This window comes from Sinocyclocheilus anshuiensis, unplaced genomic scaffold, assembly GCF_001515605.1.
Source record: "Sinocyclocheilus anshuiensis isolate Anshui unplaced genomic scaffold, SAMN03320099.WGS_v1.1 scaffold784, whole genome shotgun sequence".
Taxonomy (NCBI): domain Eukaryota; kingdom Metazoa; phylum Chordata; class Actinopteri; order Cypriniformes; family Cyprinidae; genus Sinocyclocheilus; species Sinocyclocheilus anshuiensis.
Genome location: NW_015554160.1, coordinates 704,497 through 721,382, shown reverse-complemented (window position 1 = coordinate 721,382; position 16,886 = coordinate 704,497). Strand labels below are relative to the sequence as shown.

The window sequence follows — 16,886 nt, the reverse complement described above, 5'->3', positions numbered from 1 at the left end:
TAACTGATGGACTGGAGTTGTGTGGATTCACACTGTGTGAATTGTCACTTAAAGAGAACTAAACATGCCATCTGGCAATAGCAAATGCATTCCTATAGCAGAGACTAAAGTTGATCTTAATTTGTCCGAAGTGATCGTCTCACTGAAAGATGCTGTGATGGACAAATGTGTTTTGGTTCTTTATTCCTTTTATAAAGTTAGCCTTTAGTTAAAGTCACAGCCATGAGCTGCTACTTGCTGTTACTAGTAAATGGTATTAAAGGGATAGTTCACCCAAAAATGAAAATTTGATGTTTATCTGCTTACCCACAGGGCATCTGAGATGTAGGTGACTTTGTTTCTTCAGTAGAACACAAACGGAGATTTTTAACTCAAACCGTTGCAGTCTGTCAGTCTTATAATGTCAGTGGATGGGAATCACGGCTTTGAGAGTCATAAAACATACACAAACAAAACCAAATTAAACCCTGCGGCTCGTGATGATACATTGATGTGTAAAGACACAAAACGATTGGTCTGTGCAAGAAACTGAACAGTATTTATATCGTTTTTTACCTCTTGATTTTCACGCAATGTCTGAACTGTCCTGAGCGTCGTTGTCTTCTTCTTGCTTTATGGCGGATCGCAGACTTATAAGTGCATTACCGCCACCTATCTCTCAAACGGACCATCGACACTCCCAATTGAGATTGTAGATAGAGTGTCAATGTTCCATTTGAGAGATAGGTGGCGGTAATGCACTTATAAGTCTGCGATCCGCCGTAAAGTAAGAAGAAGACGACGACACCTCACGCGCAGGCTGAAGAAGACACAAAGGCACTCAAGACAGTTCAGACATTGCGGTGAAAATCAGAGGTAAAAAAACGATATAAATACTGTTCAGTTTCTTGCACAGACCGATCGTTTTGCGTCTTTACACATCAATGTATCATCACGAGCCGCGGGGTTTAATTTGGTTTTGTTTGTGTATGTTTTATGACTCTCAAAGCCGTGATTCCCATCCACTGACATTATAGGACTGACAGACTGCAACGGTTGGGAGTTAAAAATCTCCGTTTGTGTTCTACTGAAGAAACAAAGTCACCTACATCTTGGATGCCCTGTGGGTAAGCAGATAAACATCAAATTTTAATTTTTGGGTGAACTATCCATTTAAGGGAAGGGGAGGTTTTACTCTAGATAACATTTTATAAGACAGGATGATGGTGTAGAGTCATCAATTTTTGGTCTGTTTTTCAGAAGAGAAAAAAACTATTTTAAATGGATATAGCTGAAAATTCATCTCTACAGAACACTGTACATCAAGCAAATTCAACAAGAAACTATAATAATCACAAAAAGGTCAAATTTTATCAACCTGGCAATAACTTGAGGGTTATAAAGCAAATGGAAAACACTGACCACCAACCTCTAATCCAAAAACCTTTTATTCCTGCACACAAATTTTTCAAGCCAAGTATGAATGTTTAAAATTTTCAGAGCTAGAACGTTGCAGCGTGTTTGGTTTGTGGAAAACTGTTCATAGGACAATGACGAATGGGACAAACTTCAGCTTGGGCTGGATATACAACCAGAATGTCTGCACATTTATAGAAAGTTCTGGCCTTAGTTTTAGTTTGACATCTTCTCTGGTTGTTCACATTTAAATGTAACAGGCTAAACGTGTCTCTATATAAGTGAAGCGTCCCTGTGCTACACTGTATGCGGTTGGAGTGTCACCTACAGGATGCATTAACATATTAACAATCATGTCTAGGCATTCTGAGGCCTTCAACCAGAGAAGACTCACCAATGATTGCTGATTGAAATGTAGCTCAAAAGCTCAAACACATAGCTGACGCTTTTAGAAGAAAGATCTTTGACACTAACGTGAATCCTTATCTGCTTTTTTCTTGTCCTTTTTCTTCTTCTTTTCTTTTTTCTTCATTTTCTTCTCCTTCTTTTTCTTTTTCTTGCTCTTTGTTGATTCTGCATCATCGTTGTCATCAGTTTTATCCTTTTTCTCTTTGTATTTGTCTTTACTCTCACCTTTGCCCTCTGGCTCGTTTTTGAGTTTGATATCTGTAGAATGAGGGCTTCTTTCATCTCTAGTGCGGTTTCTGTCAGGACTGCGTTCCTTGTGGTCCTGGTAGACCCTTGAGGACCTACTGTGCGGGCTCTCTCGTCTGTGAGATGATGTGTGATGCTGGTCTTCATGTCTCTTAGCATCCCTGTGCTGCTCCTGTGACCCAGTTGTCTGCAAAGACAAGAGAGAAAGCTTTTGTTTCTTTCCCACAATTACAGATGCAGCGTAATATAATTTAGAGTTAGTGATCCGTGGTAAATGGCATTTATAGTGTCACCTTGTTCCTGTCCTTGCGGCTGTGACTTTCTACATGTTTCTCTGCGCTGTTCAGATCACCAAAGAACTCCTCACAACGCTGGCAGAAGAAACCCATCACTGGGATCAAATCACCTTCACCTACAATCAAGATGCATGTTGATACATAAACGTATATTTGCAAAGATGCATATTTAAACTTAACTGTTCAATACAGATTTCATTAAATAAAATCAATACATAGTTGCATTAAAAAATATATATGGTTCAAGTAAATGAAAAATAATTTAATGAATGAATTGAAACCAAACGAAAATATAATAAGGCTCATGGCTGAAATAAATAAATAGTTGTATTGAACAAATAACAAAAACAATATCATTATTGTGGATTGTGGTTCAAGTAAATACAAAATAAAGTCAACCAAAATAAAAACAAAATAATAGCAAGGTTAATGATTCAAAAAAGAACAAAAAACTATAAAACTATATTGTTGTATGGCTCATGGTTAAAATATTTTATTTAAAAAAAAATTACACACAGTTCATGGTTGAAATTAATTGTTGAATTGAACCACAAGATAAACAATATTAAAAAAAAAAAAAATTTTTTGTTGAACAAAAACGATACCATTATATGGTTCATATTTCAAACAAACAAATAAATAAATAAATAAAAAGTTGAACTGAACCAAAAGAAAAATTAGCATTCTGTGACATTTTAAAGATATGGATCATGATAATTAATTACTGTTCAAATTTGTATAATTCATAAATAAAATGTCAATATTCTCATCCAGCATTTACTAATTTAATGCAAGGCAGCTGAAATCGCTAATAGCATCTTTAAGTAACTTATTTAGATACGTCGTTCAAGTTGAAGGGCTCATTTAATACCTTCCTGTTTCAGAAGACCCTCCAGTTCCTTCACCAGGTACTCTTTCCTTTTCTTTTGAATCTGTTTCTCTCGTCTGTCTCTCTCCTTCTCATCCGTCTTCTAAAACAGTCAAAGGTGTTCAGTTAGGACTCTTGGGAGCATGACATATAATACTGAGCTGATTTTAAGAGTTGTGATGCAAGATAGGTTTCCAGACTCTTCATACCTTCTCCCCACGCTTGGAATCGTGATTAGAATGGCTGCTTCCAGAGCGATTACTCCTACTGTCATCGGTTTTGGTTGCTGAAAACAGACACTAAAAGTTAAATGCATTACAAGCACAAGGGCCTTGTGAAGTCTTCTTGGTCGTTTTATCATTTCTTCAAATAGCTGACAGAAAGCAAGAACAAAACAACAGCTATGATGCAATGCAGCCTCTTAAAATGCACTTTCAAGAATCTCCTGACAATTCTGTAACTTAAAAGACCAGTTAATTCAATTCCAGCCAACTGTAGAACAGATTCCATTCAAACTTTGTTTTTTTTAGATAATTTCAGCCTTTTTAGTTTTATACATAGGCCTACTTTTTTTTTTTTTTAAAGACTTTTAAAATAGTTTGAAAACCTCGCTCTGATATGGATCGCATGTTCTCTAACTCTGGTGATGTTCTCATGATATTTGCATACTGAATACTGCTTGGTCTTTATCAAACTTTGGGTAAAAGTGACAACTAAAAAGCATAAAACATGCCGGTTCTGACCTCTGGACAGTGCTTGCAGCGCCTCCAGGGTTGGTTTGAGCATCGGGAGCGAAGCAGGCATTCCATGTTCTTCCTTTTTTTCCTTTAGCCTGGCAGCCATTTTACAGATGTCAGCCATGCCTGGATTCAGACCGATGGTCTTCAGGAGGGTTCTCACCTTCTCGCATTCCTCTGGAGTGACTTTCGTTGTGCCAGAAGCAGCGGGCGGCACACTAGCAGGCATGGCATGTGCTTTGGGTTCCTGGAAACCGTGAGTCTGGTGTTCTTTACAGAGATGATGAACCGGAGACCTCACAGATCTCGTCTGGGCCAACGGAACGGTCACAGCCTGAGGTTTGGATCGCTCCTCTTCCTCTCCATAAAGGAATTTCTCTTCATCTTCAACACTCTGGAACGCAGGCTTGGTTTCAGGCTGCTGGTTGGGTGTGTTCCAGGATAAGATATTGGAAAAGCTGCCGCTGTCTCCGCCAGCCCTCTCGTGAGGAAGCATGGAACCATAACAGAGTTCAGCAGAGGCTTCAGGTTCTAGGTTCTGGAAGCCTCTAACTGCATACTGATTTGCTAGAAACATTCCGCTTGTGTCATCAGTATTCTGTTTAGAAGACAAGGGAAGACATTTCACATTACTTGTAGAGAAAATTACGGGAGTTTAAATGGTCTGAGAGTCAACAAGACAAAATAAATATCAATGTCAAGTATCAGCAGCAGCAAAAAATAAGTGTCTAGGATTGTACCAAGTTCCTAAAAATGTACTCTTTCAAGTTGGTTTAAAGTTCAAATTTATTGCCTCTAAAAGTGTCACAAAATAAAATATATTTTACCTTGAGCACATCTTAATCATTTGAAAAAAACATGTTTTGAAATGTATTTTTTAAAGTAATTTTTTTTAAATCGTGCATTATAAATTCATAAATATCACTGTTTTTTACATTAACAAAAGGTTATGTCAAACTGATAAACTAAAGTTTATTTACTTTTTTTAATTAAAAACCATGCTCATATTTAAGTCTGTATGAATGGCATTGTAATGTGTTTTTTTTTAAGCTACATTATGTTTGTATACTTTGTTTTCACAACTGGTGATTCCCCAAACGTTTGCCATTTGAATGATATACGAGCTACATTTCTCTGTGTATGGAAATGACATTACAAGCACGTGGGAATTACGTATTTATGCAATTTCCTGCATAATCATCCTGACAGCTCTAAAATATTTTTATTACATTATATTAATGTTATTATAGGTTTATCAAAGTGGGTCAAATGGTTTAGAAGGTGGATTATTGAACAGTCTCATTAATATTAACGTTTATTTAAAAAAAAAAAAAAGGTACTTAGTGTAGCTTTAATAAAACATCATGGGTCATGACCCACAAACCAAAAAATACGCTAATATATAGTGTTGCGCACCTGGCTTCTAAGGAGGGCATTCTTCACCAAAGGCAGGTGTTTGTCTAGATCTTTGTTTTGAAGGATCTGTTTTAGTCCATGGAATAGATCAGGCATGGCACTAGTGCCAAGGCTGATTCCACTGCTGGCGCTGCTAGAGCTGTGATTGCCTTCAGCGGTTCCTCTGGAAGACTGTTTTGTCTGGCTGGGGCTCAGGCGTGACTGACTCTTACTGTGTGTTCCGCTCTTCCCGTGACTGCGACTCCTTGCACGACTTTTGGCCCTCGTGCGGCTTTTACCTCGACTGCGACTGCGTGTTTTGCTGCGAGCCCGACTCTTTCCATGACTCCGAGCTTGACTACGACCCCGGCTCCTTCCACGGCTCCTGCTGCGACTGCGTGGACGGCTCCTCCCTCTGCTCCGACTCCGCGTTCGGCTGGGATGCTTATCTGCTGTGCGATCACCATTGTCATTTTTATCTCCTGGCAGCTCAATCCGGTCACTTGCCTCCAGGATTCGGAGAAACTCTTCTGCCTTTTTCCTTTATTGAAACACATGGAAATGGATTTTATAGACACACAATATTGGAAATAATAAATGTTTCTTGAGTATCAAATCAGCATATTAGAATGATTTCTAGAGGATCAAGTGCACACTGAAGACTGGAGAAATGGCTGCTGAAAATTCAGCTTTGCATCACAGGAATAAATTACTTTTTAAACTATAGTTCTTTATACCTGACTTCTTGGTTTTGCTCATCTAGACTTTGGGTTGACCAATTCTGTGAGGTGTGACCAAGCTGATGCTGATTTGAAGAGGTAAGCAGAGAGCTGATCAGCGTGGATCCACTTTGGTCAGCAGCGTGGCTGGTGAAGGGTCGGTTCTGCGGGGGAAAGAAAGGAATGAAAGAAAAACAGAAATATCATGACACACTGACAAATGACATGTCTATATTCATATTCAGATATAAGACTCAAATAATTTCCAGTACAAAATCAGAGATCACAATGAAAATCTGAGATTTCTGCCATTTAAACCTAGAAAGAATAAGTTTTAAATCCTACATTTTTAAACAAAGCATGAGGTTAAATGACAAAGTATTTAAATATCTGCAGGCCACTAATCAATCAAACAAATGAGTGCCATTGTAAATTCATTGTTTTAAATGAAGCATGACATGTCACTGCAGGACATTGCTTGAGATTGCCTTTCAATTACCACATGCAATACTAATTCACCATACTTTCACGTACTGCTCTAAAAATGCATTCCTTACATCATGGAATCCAAAGATATTGGATATATACAATATATTTAATATCAAATTAAATATATCAATTTAGCATTTTCACCAGGTGGATGTTGCCAATGCTGCGCCAAGAAGATGCAGACTGGGTTTATGACTGAACCGAAAAACACGCACCTCGTAAAACGATTCTCTGTTGTAGTTTTCAGTCCCTGCTCCGTACGGGCGTCCCGGAGGAGGACCGGGCGGCGGAGCGAAGTAACGAGGCCCTGGAGGAACCCCAAAAGGAGGGCAGAACGGCGGAAGTCCAAAAGATGCTGCGGGGTGTCCGAACCCTGACGGGGGTACCGGTGACCGGTGATAGTCCGGGTTCGACGTACCTCTGTACATGTTTGTGCATAAATATCGGATCAATTCATGTATGGTTTCAACGAGTTCATTTTTTCATTCACTCTCTGAGCTCCTGTGTGTCTACATGAGTCTGAGCGCGGCCACAGCGCCGCCTACTGGCCTGGAACCACAGCGCAGCTCACAAACGCCTGTCCAAACGATGCCAGTTTAAAACGGTTGCACTTGCGTTATTTAGCAATAAAGACAGACAAATAAATATACAATATTGATGTAACCGTTGAACACGTTTGCCATATTGTAATTTGGTTCACCTCTTTTGGATTGAGGCACACATGCAAACAATGGCTATATTGTGTTCCTTGGGATATTGTGAAATAACAAATAACAATAACAAATGCAAAAATGTTTAAGTAAAAGTGCCTCCTTTTCTTTTTTTTTCAGTGAGAAATACAATTATATAGATAATACGTAATAAAACAAAGGGCAATTAAAAAAACACAAAATGCAAATTCATAACAAATTAAGTTAAATAAAAGCTATGCACGGATTTTTTAATTAAAAAAAGTTATAGACCCAGTATTCTCAGTATTCATAAACGAAGTAAATTTAATTTATGCATATGGAATTTAGCAAATAATTAATCAATTAATAAATAAAAAAATAACAGTTATAAAAATTAATGCATGAATGATCAAATTAAATAAATTTTCATTTTATCATTTAATTAATAATGATTTAAAATATATTGTTGTTTATTCTCTTTACGGGGAAACGCAAGAACTGATAAAAACGTATCCGGCATGTTTCTGGTCGCCTACAGGAGCTGTAAGGACCCCATTATGGAATTTGGTCGAGAATGCATGGCGTCATAGTCCACATCCTCCAATTAGTCTGTCTAAAGCCAGGAAGTGTTGTAAAGGGTGCTAAAGGGGAGGGAGAGTTTTGACTTTTAAAAATAACGACAACCTGTGAACGTTAAACGGCAAACAACTAAAACCAACACGGAACTTGGCGTTAAGGTAAGTTATATAATGATAAAGCATCTGTCAGATAGTGTATTAGTAATGATACTTAAGTTATATAATAAAATATGGGTAGAAGGAATACTTCCAAAGATATGGAAGCGAGCTGTAGTAATTCCTATTGTAAAACCAGGTAAAAATCCAACAAACCCAGGAAGTTATCGACCAATTGCTTTAACTTCAAACTTATGTAAATTAATGGAAAAGATCATAGTTCATATGATGGTGCTATTTGGAAGAGAGGTCGAAATGTACCCCAAGTGATTTCAAGTATGCAAATAGCTATTAAAAAGGTGGAAAAATGGAGTATAGAGTGGAGTTTTAAAATGTTATATGTTGTTCAGTAGGAAAAAATAAGTTTCTAAAGATATTGAACTACTATTGTATGGAAAACCTTTAGAACAAGTAAAGGTTTTTAAGTATCTAGGAATTTGGTTAGATGCGAGATATACCTGGAAAAAGCATGTTGTGGAAATAGATAAAAAATGCAGGAGGATTTAGGACAATAGCTGGAAAAGAATGGGGTGCTGAAAAAGAATCAATGTTAACAATATATCAAGCTTTGATAAGATCTATAATAGATTACGGATGCATGATTTATGGTTCAGCATCAGAAACATTATTAAGGAGTCTAGATAGGATACAGTATAGAGCTCTTAGAATATGCTTAGGAGCAACTAAAACAACACCAATCAATGCGTTATTAGTAGAGGCAAATGAAATGCCATTGAGCTTGAGGAGAGTTCAATTGTCTTTGGTATATTGGTTGTCTTTAAAGAGTTATTCTGGAAAACATATAGCTAAAGATATTTTAAATAATTGCTGGGAATACTCAAATAACAAAGGAGAGGATATGGATGGAATATAAATCAGTTAGCAGAGAAATATCAGATAACAAATATAGAATGTAGTGTGTCACCTGTATGGGGAGAGGTACCAACATGGAAACCATGACTGCATAACAGCAAAAGTAGGTGGCGATATGCACACAGGATGTAACACGCCAAAAAACGGAAGAAGAAGAAGACCCCATTATGCCAACCCAGCATTGCAGTCATTACGGCTGCTAGAGGGAGTAATTTACTATGGAGTTTACTGATATTCTTGATTCTTTGGAAGACCTAGGGTAGGTGAATCAATTCTCTCTTTGTCATATATTTTATTGCTTTATCAGCTGTTTTGATTTTCGGTTTAACGGCGTAAATCTGAGCTCGTGCATACATGTCCAGGTGTTGTGCCCATTTTCGACCCCTGCCAGATTATTAGCCCCTCTCGTTGAAATCGCTACCTGATTGCCTAATCCTAACTCCACCCCTAATCCTAACCCCTCCCCCACACCTAACCCTAAACCTACCAATAGGTAGTAATCTGGCGGGGGTCAGAATTTGGCACAACACCGGCACGCCGGTGTTCTGCATGATCAAGACACAGAACCGCTTTCCCTTTTCTGAACTGCTGTTGATTGTATCAACTTGAGGCGAATAACTATTAATTTTAAATATTTGTATCACTCAACAGCCGTGATTTGTTGTCTGTCATATTATATTAAAGCTAGGGATATTGGCATATGTATTTGACAGCATGATTTATATAATCAATGAAGTGATTGGGCCGTGCAGCGTCAGCAGTGCTCAAATATCTCCACTGCCATAAATAGCCTGAATCATCATAGCCTGAATGAACACACCTCTGCCACCACATTCCCAGCTCCAGATCTGTCAATCCGTAGACTGTTCTAGAATCAGTGAAGAACTGGTAGGTATGGGTCGTATTTGTGTAAGATGAAAAGCTTTAGATGTAATAGGTAAATTATTAGTAATGCCATTTGAGGATCAGAAATAATTTAAAGCTGCAGTCCGTAAATTTTGCCTTTTTGTCGCCATCTGTGTTTGAAAGCCTGGAATTGCAGCTGTGTGAGGAATTATCTAGCTTGTGTGGGTTGTGGCTCCAGCGCGGATGAATCTAATGTTCTGTAGAGTGTGTGTGGCAGTCAGTCACAGCACCGGTGTGGATATTTACTGTACTTCGCAATCACAGATTCTAGCCTACGTCTTGGAATATATGACCCAAATAAGAATTTTCACTGTATATTGCCATCTGAACAAGTAAGTAACAAGTCTGCCATGTTTGTTGTTCTGACCAACTGAGGAAAAATCATTACCATAAATCTCGCTACCAATGGTGATAAAATCTAAAGATCGGTTAGCTCATATCACATCAAACCGTTCAAATTATTATTATTGTTATACTTTATTCTCAAATGATTAATGTTAACAACATCAGCATTGGTGACTATGAGTAGGCCTGTAGTGTGTATTGGCGTGTAGATTTCAATTTCTGCACGGTCTAATTGGCATACTCTTCGAATTTCATATTAAGAAATTCCTTGAACCCAAAAAGCAAATTATGCTCCCTTTCTTGAGATGGCTGTGACTGCTGGTGCTGCATCTCCAGAGTTCACTAAACTGTGTGCCTGGCATGTGTCTGAGCTCAAGCTCTACTGCAAACTAGAGGAGAATGTGCAGGCGACCAACTGTGAGTGTGATCCCGCACATATAATATAATCTACGAGACGAAGAAAGTGTCAGTCAGAATGTGAATTATTGGTTTTGGGTGTGGCTTGTGCAGGTCCGAGCGAGGCTGAGGGGTTTCAGCTGGAGATGAGTGGTCTTTTAGCTGAGCTGTGCTGTCCATATCCTGCTCTCATCACTGGAGAGGTCACCAAACGTCTTCTGAATGCAAACAATTGCCTGTTACTTCTGAGTATGTAAACAAAATCATTTGCTCATTCCTGTGAATCTTTATGAAGCTTTTAAAATGGGGCTGTTGCTGAATTTTGTTACTTGAAATAAAGTTAACTAAAAATAAGTTAACTATAAATAAAAATATTAATTTCAACTTTTTTCAGCTAGTTGCCAAGGCAGCAGTTCTCGTTTTTCTTGTATTTTAACTTGATTTACTAAAAAAAAGTTAAAATGAGCTAAAAATGTATATGCACTATATAGAGAACACAACAAAATGATTAACTAAAATGAAAATGGCACAAATAAAAATTCACAATATGAATAAAAACTATTATAGTATCTCAATGGTACTAAAGTAACATAGGTTCAAGATCCTTGTACATCATAAATATTATTCATATTCATACCATTCTTCCAGGCTTCTTGATCTCCGAGCTTGAGTCGTCTAGGATGATCCTGGTGAACCAGCCCCAGAAGAAGGAGCAGGAGACAGGCGGCAGTAAAGTCTTCATGGAGCTGAAGGGCATCTGTATGGCTCTGGGCATGTCCAAACCTCCTCCTAACATCACCATGTTCCAGTTCTTCAGTGGTATTGAGAAAAAGGTGGGGTTTAATTACAGGCAGTTTATATTAATGTATATTAAATGTGTGCACACACATTGGCTCACTAACGGATTTGTGCAGAAAACCTCTGTGTTATTTTAGTATTATTTATATGCTGCTGTAGTATTTATTAATATTTTGAGTTAGCTTTAAATTTTTTTTTCTTTTTTAATTGAAAAATATGAAAGCAGACATAATAGAAGGTAACAAAACAAACAACAACAATAAAAACGGACAGATAGATAGCAAGAGAGAGAAAAAATGATCAAATAATAGTATTATAATAATAGTAGTAGTAGTAGTAACATTCAGTTGTAACATATACGAATATAATATAGACACATTTGTTATGACATTGATTGCTTAGAAATATTTGCAGTGGATTTGGTTAATGCAGAGAAGAGAGAGAAAAAAGGATTAAAAAAATGAAGCAGAAGGATCACAAACAATGATGTAAGGAATATAATCTTTCAACAAATATAAGTAGATTATTAAATATTACTGATGATGATGATAGACGGGAGATACATTTCCTCACTTGAATATGTATATAAAGTTAAAAAAGTATTAATTATTGTTGACACCACTGCTGTTCTATAAATAAAAAAAAAATGTACTAAATAAATAAATAAAAAATAAATAGGGGGGGGGGGCAAATCTAAATAATTACAAAGCAAGAGATGTTGAGATGAGAAAAAGAGAGGTAAAGAGGTGAGAGAGAGGAAAGTTAAATAAAAAATTTAATGGAGTAAGTGGAATGATAAAGGAAGGGGGAGAGGAATATTGAGATACTGATGGTTTGTCAAACTGATGATGGAGAGAGATGGTGAGACAAAACGTGAACCCGTTTCCTTACATCGTAGGTCATTGGCAGGCCCCTTCTAGATCATTAGTGCATGACCTATTTGCGGCCTCGCCTTAATTCACAGACACTACAGTATGGTGTTCACAAGTCATGCTATTGAAGTCACTGCTTCAATCAGTTGTCTTCTGACAATAATAGAAATAATAATAATAGTGGAAATAATAATAAAAGAAAGGAAAAAATTGTAATAATGCTGCCAATATTATTATGATGATAATAGAAAACAAAATGTTTTGGAAGTGTTTCCTTATAGATATTTACCATTTTTTTTCTCTCTCTCTCCCCCCCCTTTATCTTTCCCCCTTCTTTTCCTCCATCCTTCCTCTCTATTTATTTATTCACTTTTTTCCTTTTTCTCTCCCCTCTCTGTACATAAAGCAGGTATATATTCAAATTCAATGTGGGGGCAATAATTCACAAATCAGGGTAACTTGATATCTAGGAAAGGAGCAATTGAGCCATATAGTTGTTTACGTTCGGAAGTCTTATGTTTGAATATGGCTGTCTGTTTTTCTTTATTAATGTAATCTCTTAGTAATTATTGCCAGTGTGTACAAGAGATTTTGTTTTTGTTTTTCTAATTAATTAAAATTGTTTTCTTGGCGATTACTAGAGACAGAAGTATTGGGGTGACGTACTCCGGTGGGGGGGTTTATTTGTGAATCATCACCTAGTAGACATAGAGTTGTGGGGATTTCACAGTTAAAATAGACAGATAGTTTAGTAGTAACATCTTTCCAAAACGGAATAATTGATGGACAGGACCAAAGTGCGTGCAGATCATCTGTCATCTGAAATATTGAGTGTGCAGTGAGTGCATTTTAAACAACAATTTGTATTGTGTTAAATGTATTCTATATATTTAATATATTGTATATTAATTTAGTTGAATTTTGGTATTTCCACTCATACTGAATGTGCCGATACAAATTTGTCTCCAGAAAGTATTGTCTGTGATTGTGTTCAGGTCCTTTTCCCATTGCTTAACTGGAATTAAGTACATTGTGTCTGTAGATATAAATAAAGTGTAGAAAAAGAGTTGGCCTTTAATTTTAATGTTTTAGTTTTCATTTTAATTTGAGTAATTTTATGTGCTTTTGTCATTTTTATTAGTTTTCTTTTATATTATTTAGATTATTTGTAAGTTTAGTACATCGTCTTAAACTTACTTTATTTCAGTTAGTAAGAAAACACTTTTTGACTTTTGTTTGCGTTTGTTTTATCTAATATTTTATTTTATTTCAGCTTTATTTAAATTAATGAAACCATTTTTAATAGTTTTAGTATTAGATAAAAATAAAAACAGTTAAAACTGATTTACACTTTCAAATCATGATTTGTTAATAAGTGTTTTTTTTTATTTATGATCATATTTAGAGCCAGTTCTAATTATTAACTGCAGTTACACGTTCCATTTAGAATAATCCAGATTAATCAACATTAGAATGATGCACCTGTTGTGAAAAATTTTTTCTGCTCATATAAGAATGCATGTACATGTTTATTAGGTGAATGAGAATCATTGTTTTTTTGTATGTTCTAATCAAATGCAATTTTCCCACAGCTGAAGGAGGCTTTGTCCAAGGTCCCTCCAACTCATATAGGAGAGCCTCTGCTGAAGAAACCACTGGGTCCTGTACATTGGGTTAGCTCCGATTTGGATTTTTATCCTCTAAAAGCACTAAACTAACCATTTTAAATTTGAACATTGAGTTCAATTTGGAAATGTTAATTGAAAGTGTGTCTTTTTTTTTCTTAAACCTCCAGGAGAAAATTGAAGCAATAAACCAAGCACTTGTGAACGAGTATGACGTCAGAAGGAAAATGTTGCTGAAACGACTGGATGTGACGGTGCAGTCTTTTGGCTGGTCAGATAGAGCCAAGGTACAAGAATCTCTCTTTTACTTTGTATATCATAAAACACTGATTAAACTAGTAGAATGAGCAAAAACGTGACGTGAATTAAATTTAAAATCACTTTGCTTTGTAATTCTATACAGACACGTGCTGATAAACTTTCAAAAGTGTACCAGCCTCTTCGAGTGGCGCTGGCCACTAAAACCAGGGTATCTGTGGCCCACCTGTTTGCTGCTAGAGAAGATTTATCAAAGATCTTGAGAACCAGCAGTGGTCACATCAGGGAGAAAACAGCCTGTGCCATTAACAAGGTGGGTTAGTTTTGAATGTACTTTCGCTTTCTAAATGTATCTTTTTACCGATTCTTTTGTAGCTGCACTATTTCAGAAGTTAGGGGTTGACAAGATTTTCAAATGTATTTAAAGGAAGTCTCTAATGCTCACTAAGGCCGCATTTATTTGATCAAAATGCAGTAAAAACAATAATATAAGTGTTATTGCAATAAAAAAAAAAAGTGTTTTATATTTTAATATGTTAAAGGGGTCCTACTATGCTCTTTTGCAAAGTCTTGATTTTGTTTTAGGGGTGTACTAGAACAGGCTCTCTCCTTTTGAAATGGACTTTGAGCTTTGTAACTTTGCAGATCTTTTTTATGCTCAAACAGCAACATTACAGACCAACTGAAGTTGAAAAAGTGAAAAAGCATAATAGCACCCTTTTAAAAAATGTAATGTATTCCTATGATGCCAAAGTTGAACTTTCAGCAGTCACGATCCTTCAGAAATCATTCTAATATGCTGATTTACCACTAAAAACATTCTTTATTTTGAAAACGGTTGCGCTGATACATTTTGTTTTGAGGGTTCTTTGAATAGAAAGTTCAAAAGAATGGCATTTATTTGAAATATAGATTTGTGTAACAATGTTACAAAAGTTGTGTCACTTGTAGTCAATTTAATACATCCTTTCTGAATAAAAGTATTAAAGGGGTCATATGATGTTGCTAAAAATATAATTTTGTGTATTTGGTTGTAATGAGATGTGATTATGCGGTTTAAGGTTCAAAAAACACATTATTTTCCACATACTGTACATTATTGTTTCTCCTCTATGCCCCGCCTTTCTGAAACGCGTCGATTTTTATAAAGCTCATCTGAAAAGCGAGGTGTGCTGTGATTGGCCACCTATCCAGTGCGTTGTGATTGGCCGAATACCTCAAGCGTGTGACGGAAATGTTTCATACTGAAAATGTTTCACCCTTACCATACTGTGATGCCGTGTCCCGGCCGGAGCGACGAGACAAAACCATTAAAACCCATTATAAACGAGGCATTTGTTGCATCCAGTAAGGACATAATTACGGATTATAATGACTTATACTATCTTTTTACGCGTTGCATCGTGCCGCGTAAACAAAACCATGTCTGCATTTGTGATCGGAGAAATGACAAACAACAAGTGCTACTCTACACTGCTCAAAACCTTTACAGATCTTCTTTATGCACCAAGAGCTTGTAACACTCCAAAGTGAAAGGAAAAATTGAAATTGCATCATATGACCCCTTTAATTTCATTCCTAAAAATAAAAGGCTAAGCGGTAGTGTACATACCAGAGAATTTATTATTCTTGTGTTTATTAGGTCCTGATGGGTCGTGCTCCTGATCGAGGAGGGAGACCCAATGAGATCGAAGCCCCACCTCCAGAGATGCCCACGTGGCAGAAACGGCAGGATGGTCCACAAGGGGGTGGCGGAGGACAGTACTACTCCGGTGGCGGAGGAGGAAGAGGTGGTGGACGAGGTGGTTACGATCAGCAGCAGGGCGGCCGTGGAGGTCATGAGAGAGGAGGTGGAGGCAGAGGTGGAAGAGGAGAACACCGTGGAGGTAAAGTGCAGGGGAACTGGCAGGACGGCTCTGGCGGAGGTGGATACCAGGGTCATTACCAGGACGGTGGATATCGAGGAGGCGGCTACCAAGGAGGCCAGCAAGGACCGGGGTACCCAGGAGGAGGATATCAGGGCGGAGGTGGAGGTGGAGGTTACCAGCATGAGGGCTACTATCAGAATGGAGGACGACACCAGGAGAGAGGAGGAAGGGGTGGGCGCGGGGGTAGAGGAAGAGGAGGAGGAAGAGGAAGTGGGCAGGGAGGAGGATGGGGTGGAAGAGGAGGGCAGAATTATAACCAAGGGGGGCAATTTGAACAATTCTTTCAGCAAGGTGGGCAACAGTTTAACCAGGCCGGCTTTGGCCATGGAAGACAGTTTACTAGCTGAAAACAGACTGTTACTGCGATCTACAGCTTCGAAACGGACCCACAATTCTCTTGAGGGTGGGAGAATAAGAGAGACGAAGGCCTCTGAATGAGCAGACAGGCATTATATCTCATAATTCCCATGGTGCCTCTGGAGTCTGGTTTACAGAGATCTCTGAATGAACAATGCGCTTCTACACGTGTACGGTTGGTTTAAACGGATCTGCTTCCAGCAGACCATTTAAGCTACTTTAGTTATTTGGAAGTGCGAGGTTGGGTTGGTAGAATCTCCTAGGATGAACTTTGGTGTGTTACTGGGTTTGTTTTCTTCTTCCTTCCTCATTGACATCGGTCCAGTCTACTGCCTGATCTCACTGCCCCGACTCTGAATCTGACAAAGCCTTATACTAGGAAGTGATCAAACTTTTGTTATTCTAGTTTTATGGAAATGTAACACTTTTTTTTTCCATCTCACTCAGTGAGATTTTGTTAACGTATGAATAAAGGTCAGCCGAGTTCTCGCCACTCACGTGTGAATGTTCGGTTGCTGACTGTGTGGAAACCCCGAGATTGATTGACTGACTTGTTTTGAGCTTTCTACT

The 16,886-nt window shown here is 37.7% G+C and overlaps 2 protein-coding genes across 2 annotated transcripts; one reads left to right on the top strand and one right to left on the bottom strand.

The window, feature by feature from the left end:
- Positions 1–1,424: 1,424 nt before the first annotated feature.
- On the bottom strand, positions 1,425–7,131 carry LOC107670859 (zinc finger protein 318). The gene is made up of 8 exons (XM_016463640.1): positions 6,769–7,131; positions 6,083–6,228; positions 5,367–5,886; positions 3,957–4,548; positions 3,423–3,499; positions 3,217–3,316; positions 2,343–2,461; positions 1,425–2,236 (listed from the first exon to the last, which is right to left on the bottom strand). Exons 1-8 carry the CDS (start codon positions 6,979–6,981, stop codon positions 1,865–1,867), a joined length of 2,139 nt encoding a protein of 712 aa, XP_016319126.1. The 5' UTR covers positions 6,982–7,131; the 3' UTR covers positions 1,425–1,864.
- A 1,789-nt stretch (positions 7,132–8,920) lies between these two features.
- LOC107670808 (protein FAM98A-like) lies at positions 8,921–16,880 on the top strand. Its single transcript, XM_016463574.1, has 8 exons — positions 8,921–9,091; positions 10,388–10,499; positions 10,593–10,727; positions 11,127–11,311; positions 13,741–13,821; positions 13,944–14,060; positions 14,177–14,344; positions 15,674–16,880. The coding sequence occupies exons 1-8, from the start codon at positions 9,050–9,052 to the stop codon at positions 16,304–16,306; spliced, it is 1,473 nt and encodes a 490-aa protein (XP_016319060.1). The 5' UTR covers positions 8,921–9,049; the 3' UTR covers positions 16,307–16,880.
- Positions 16,881–16,886: the final 6 nt, after the last annotated feature.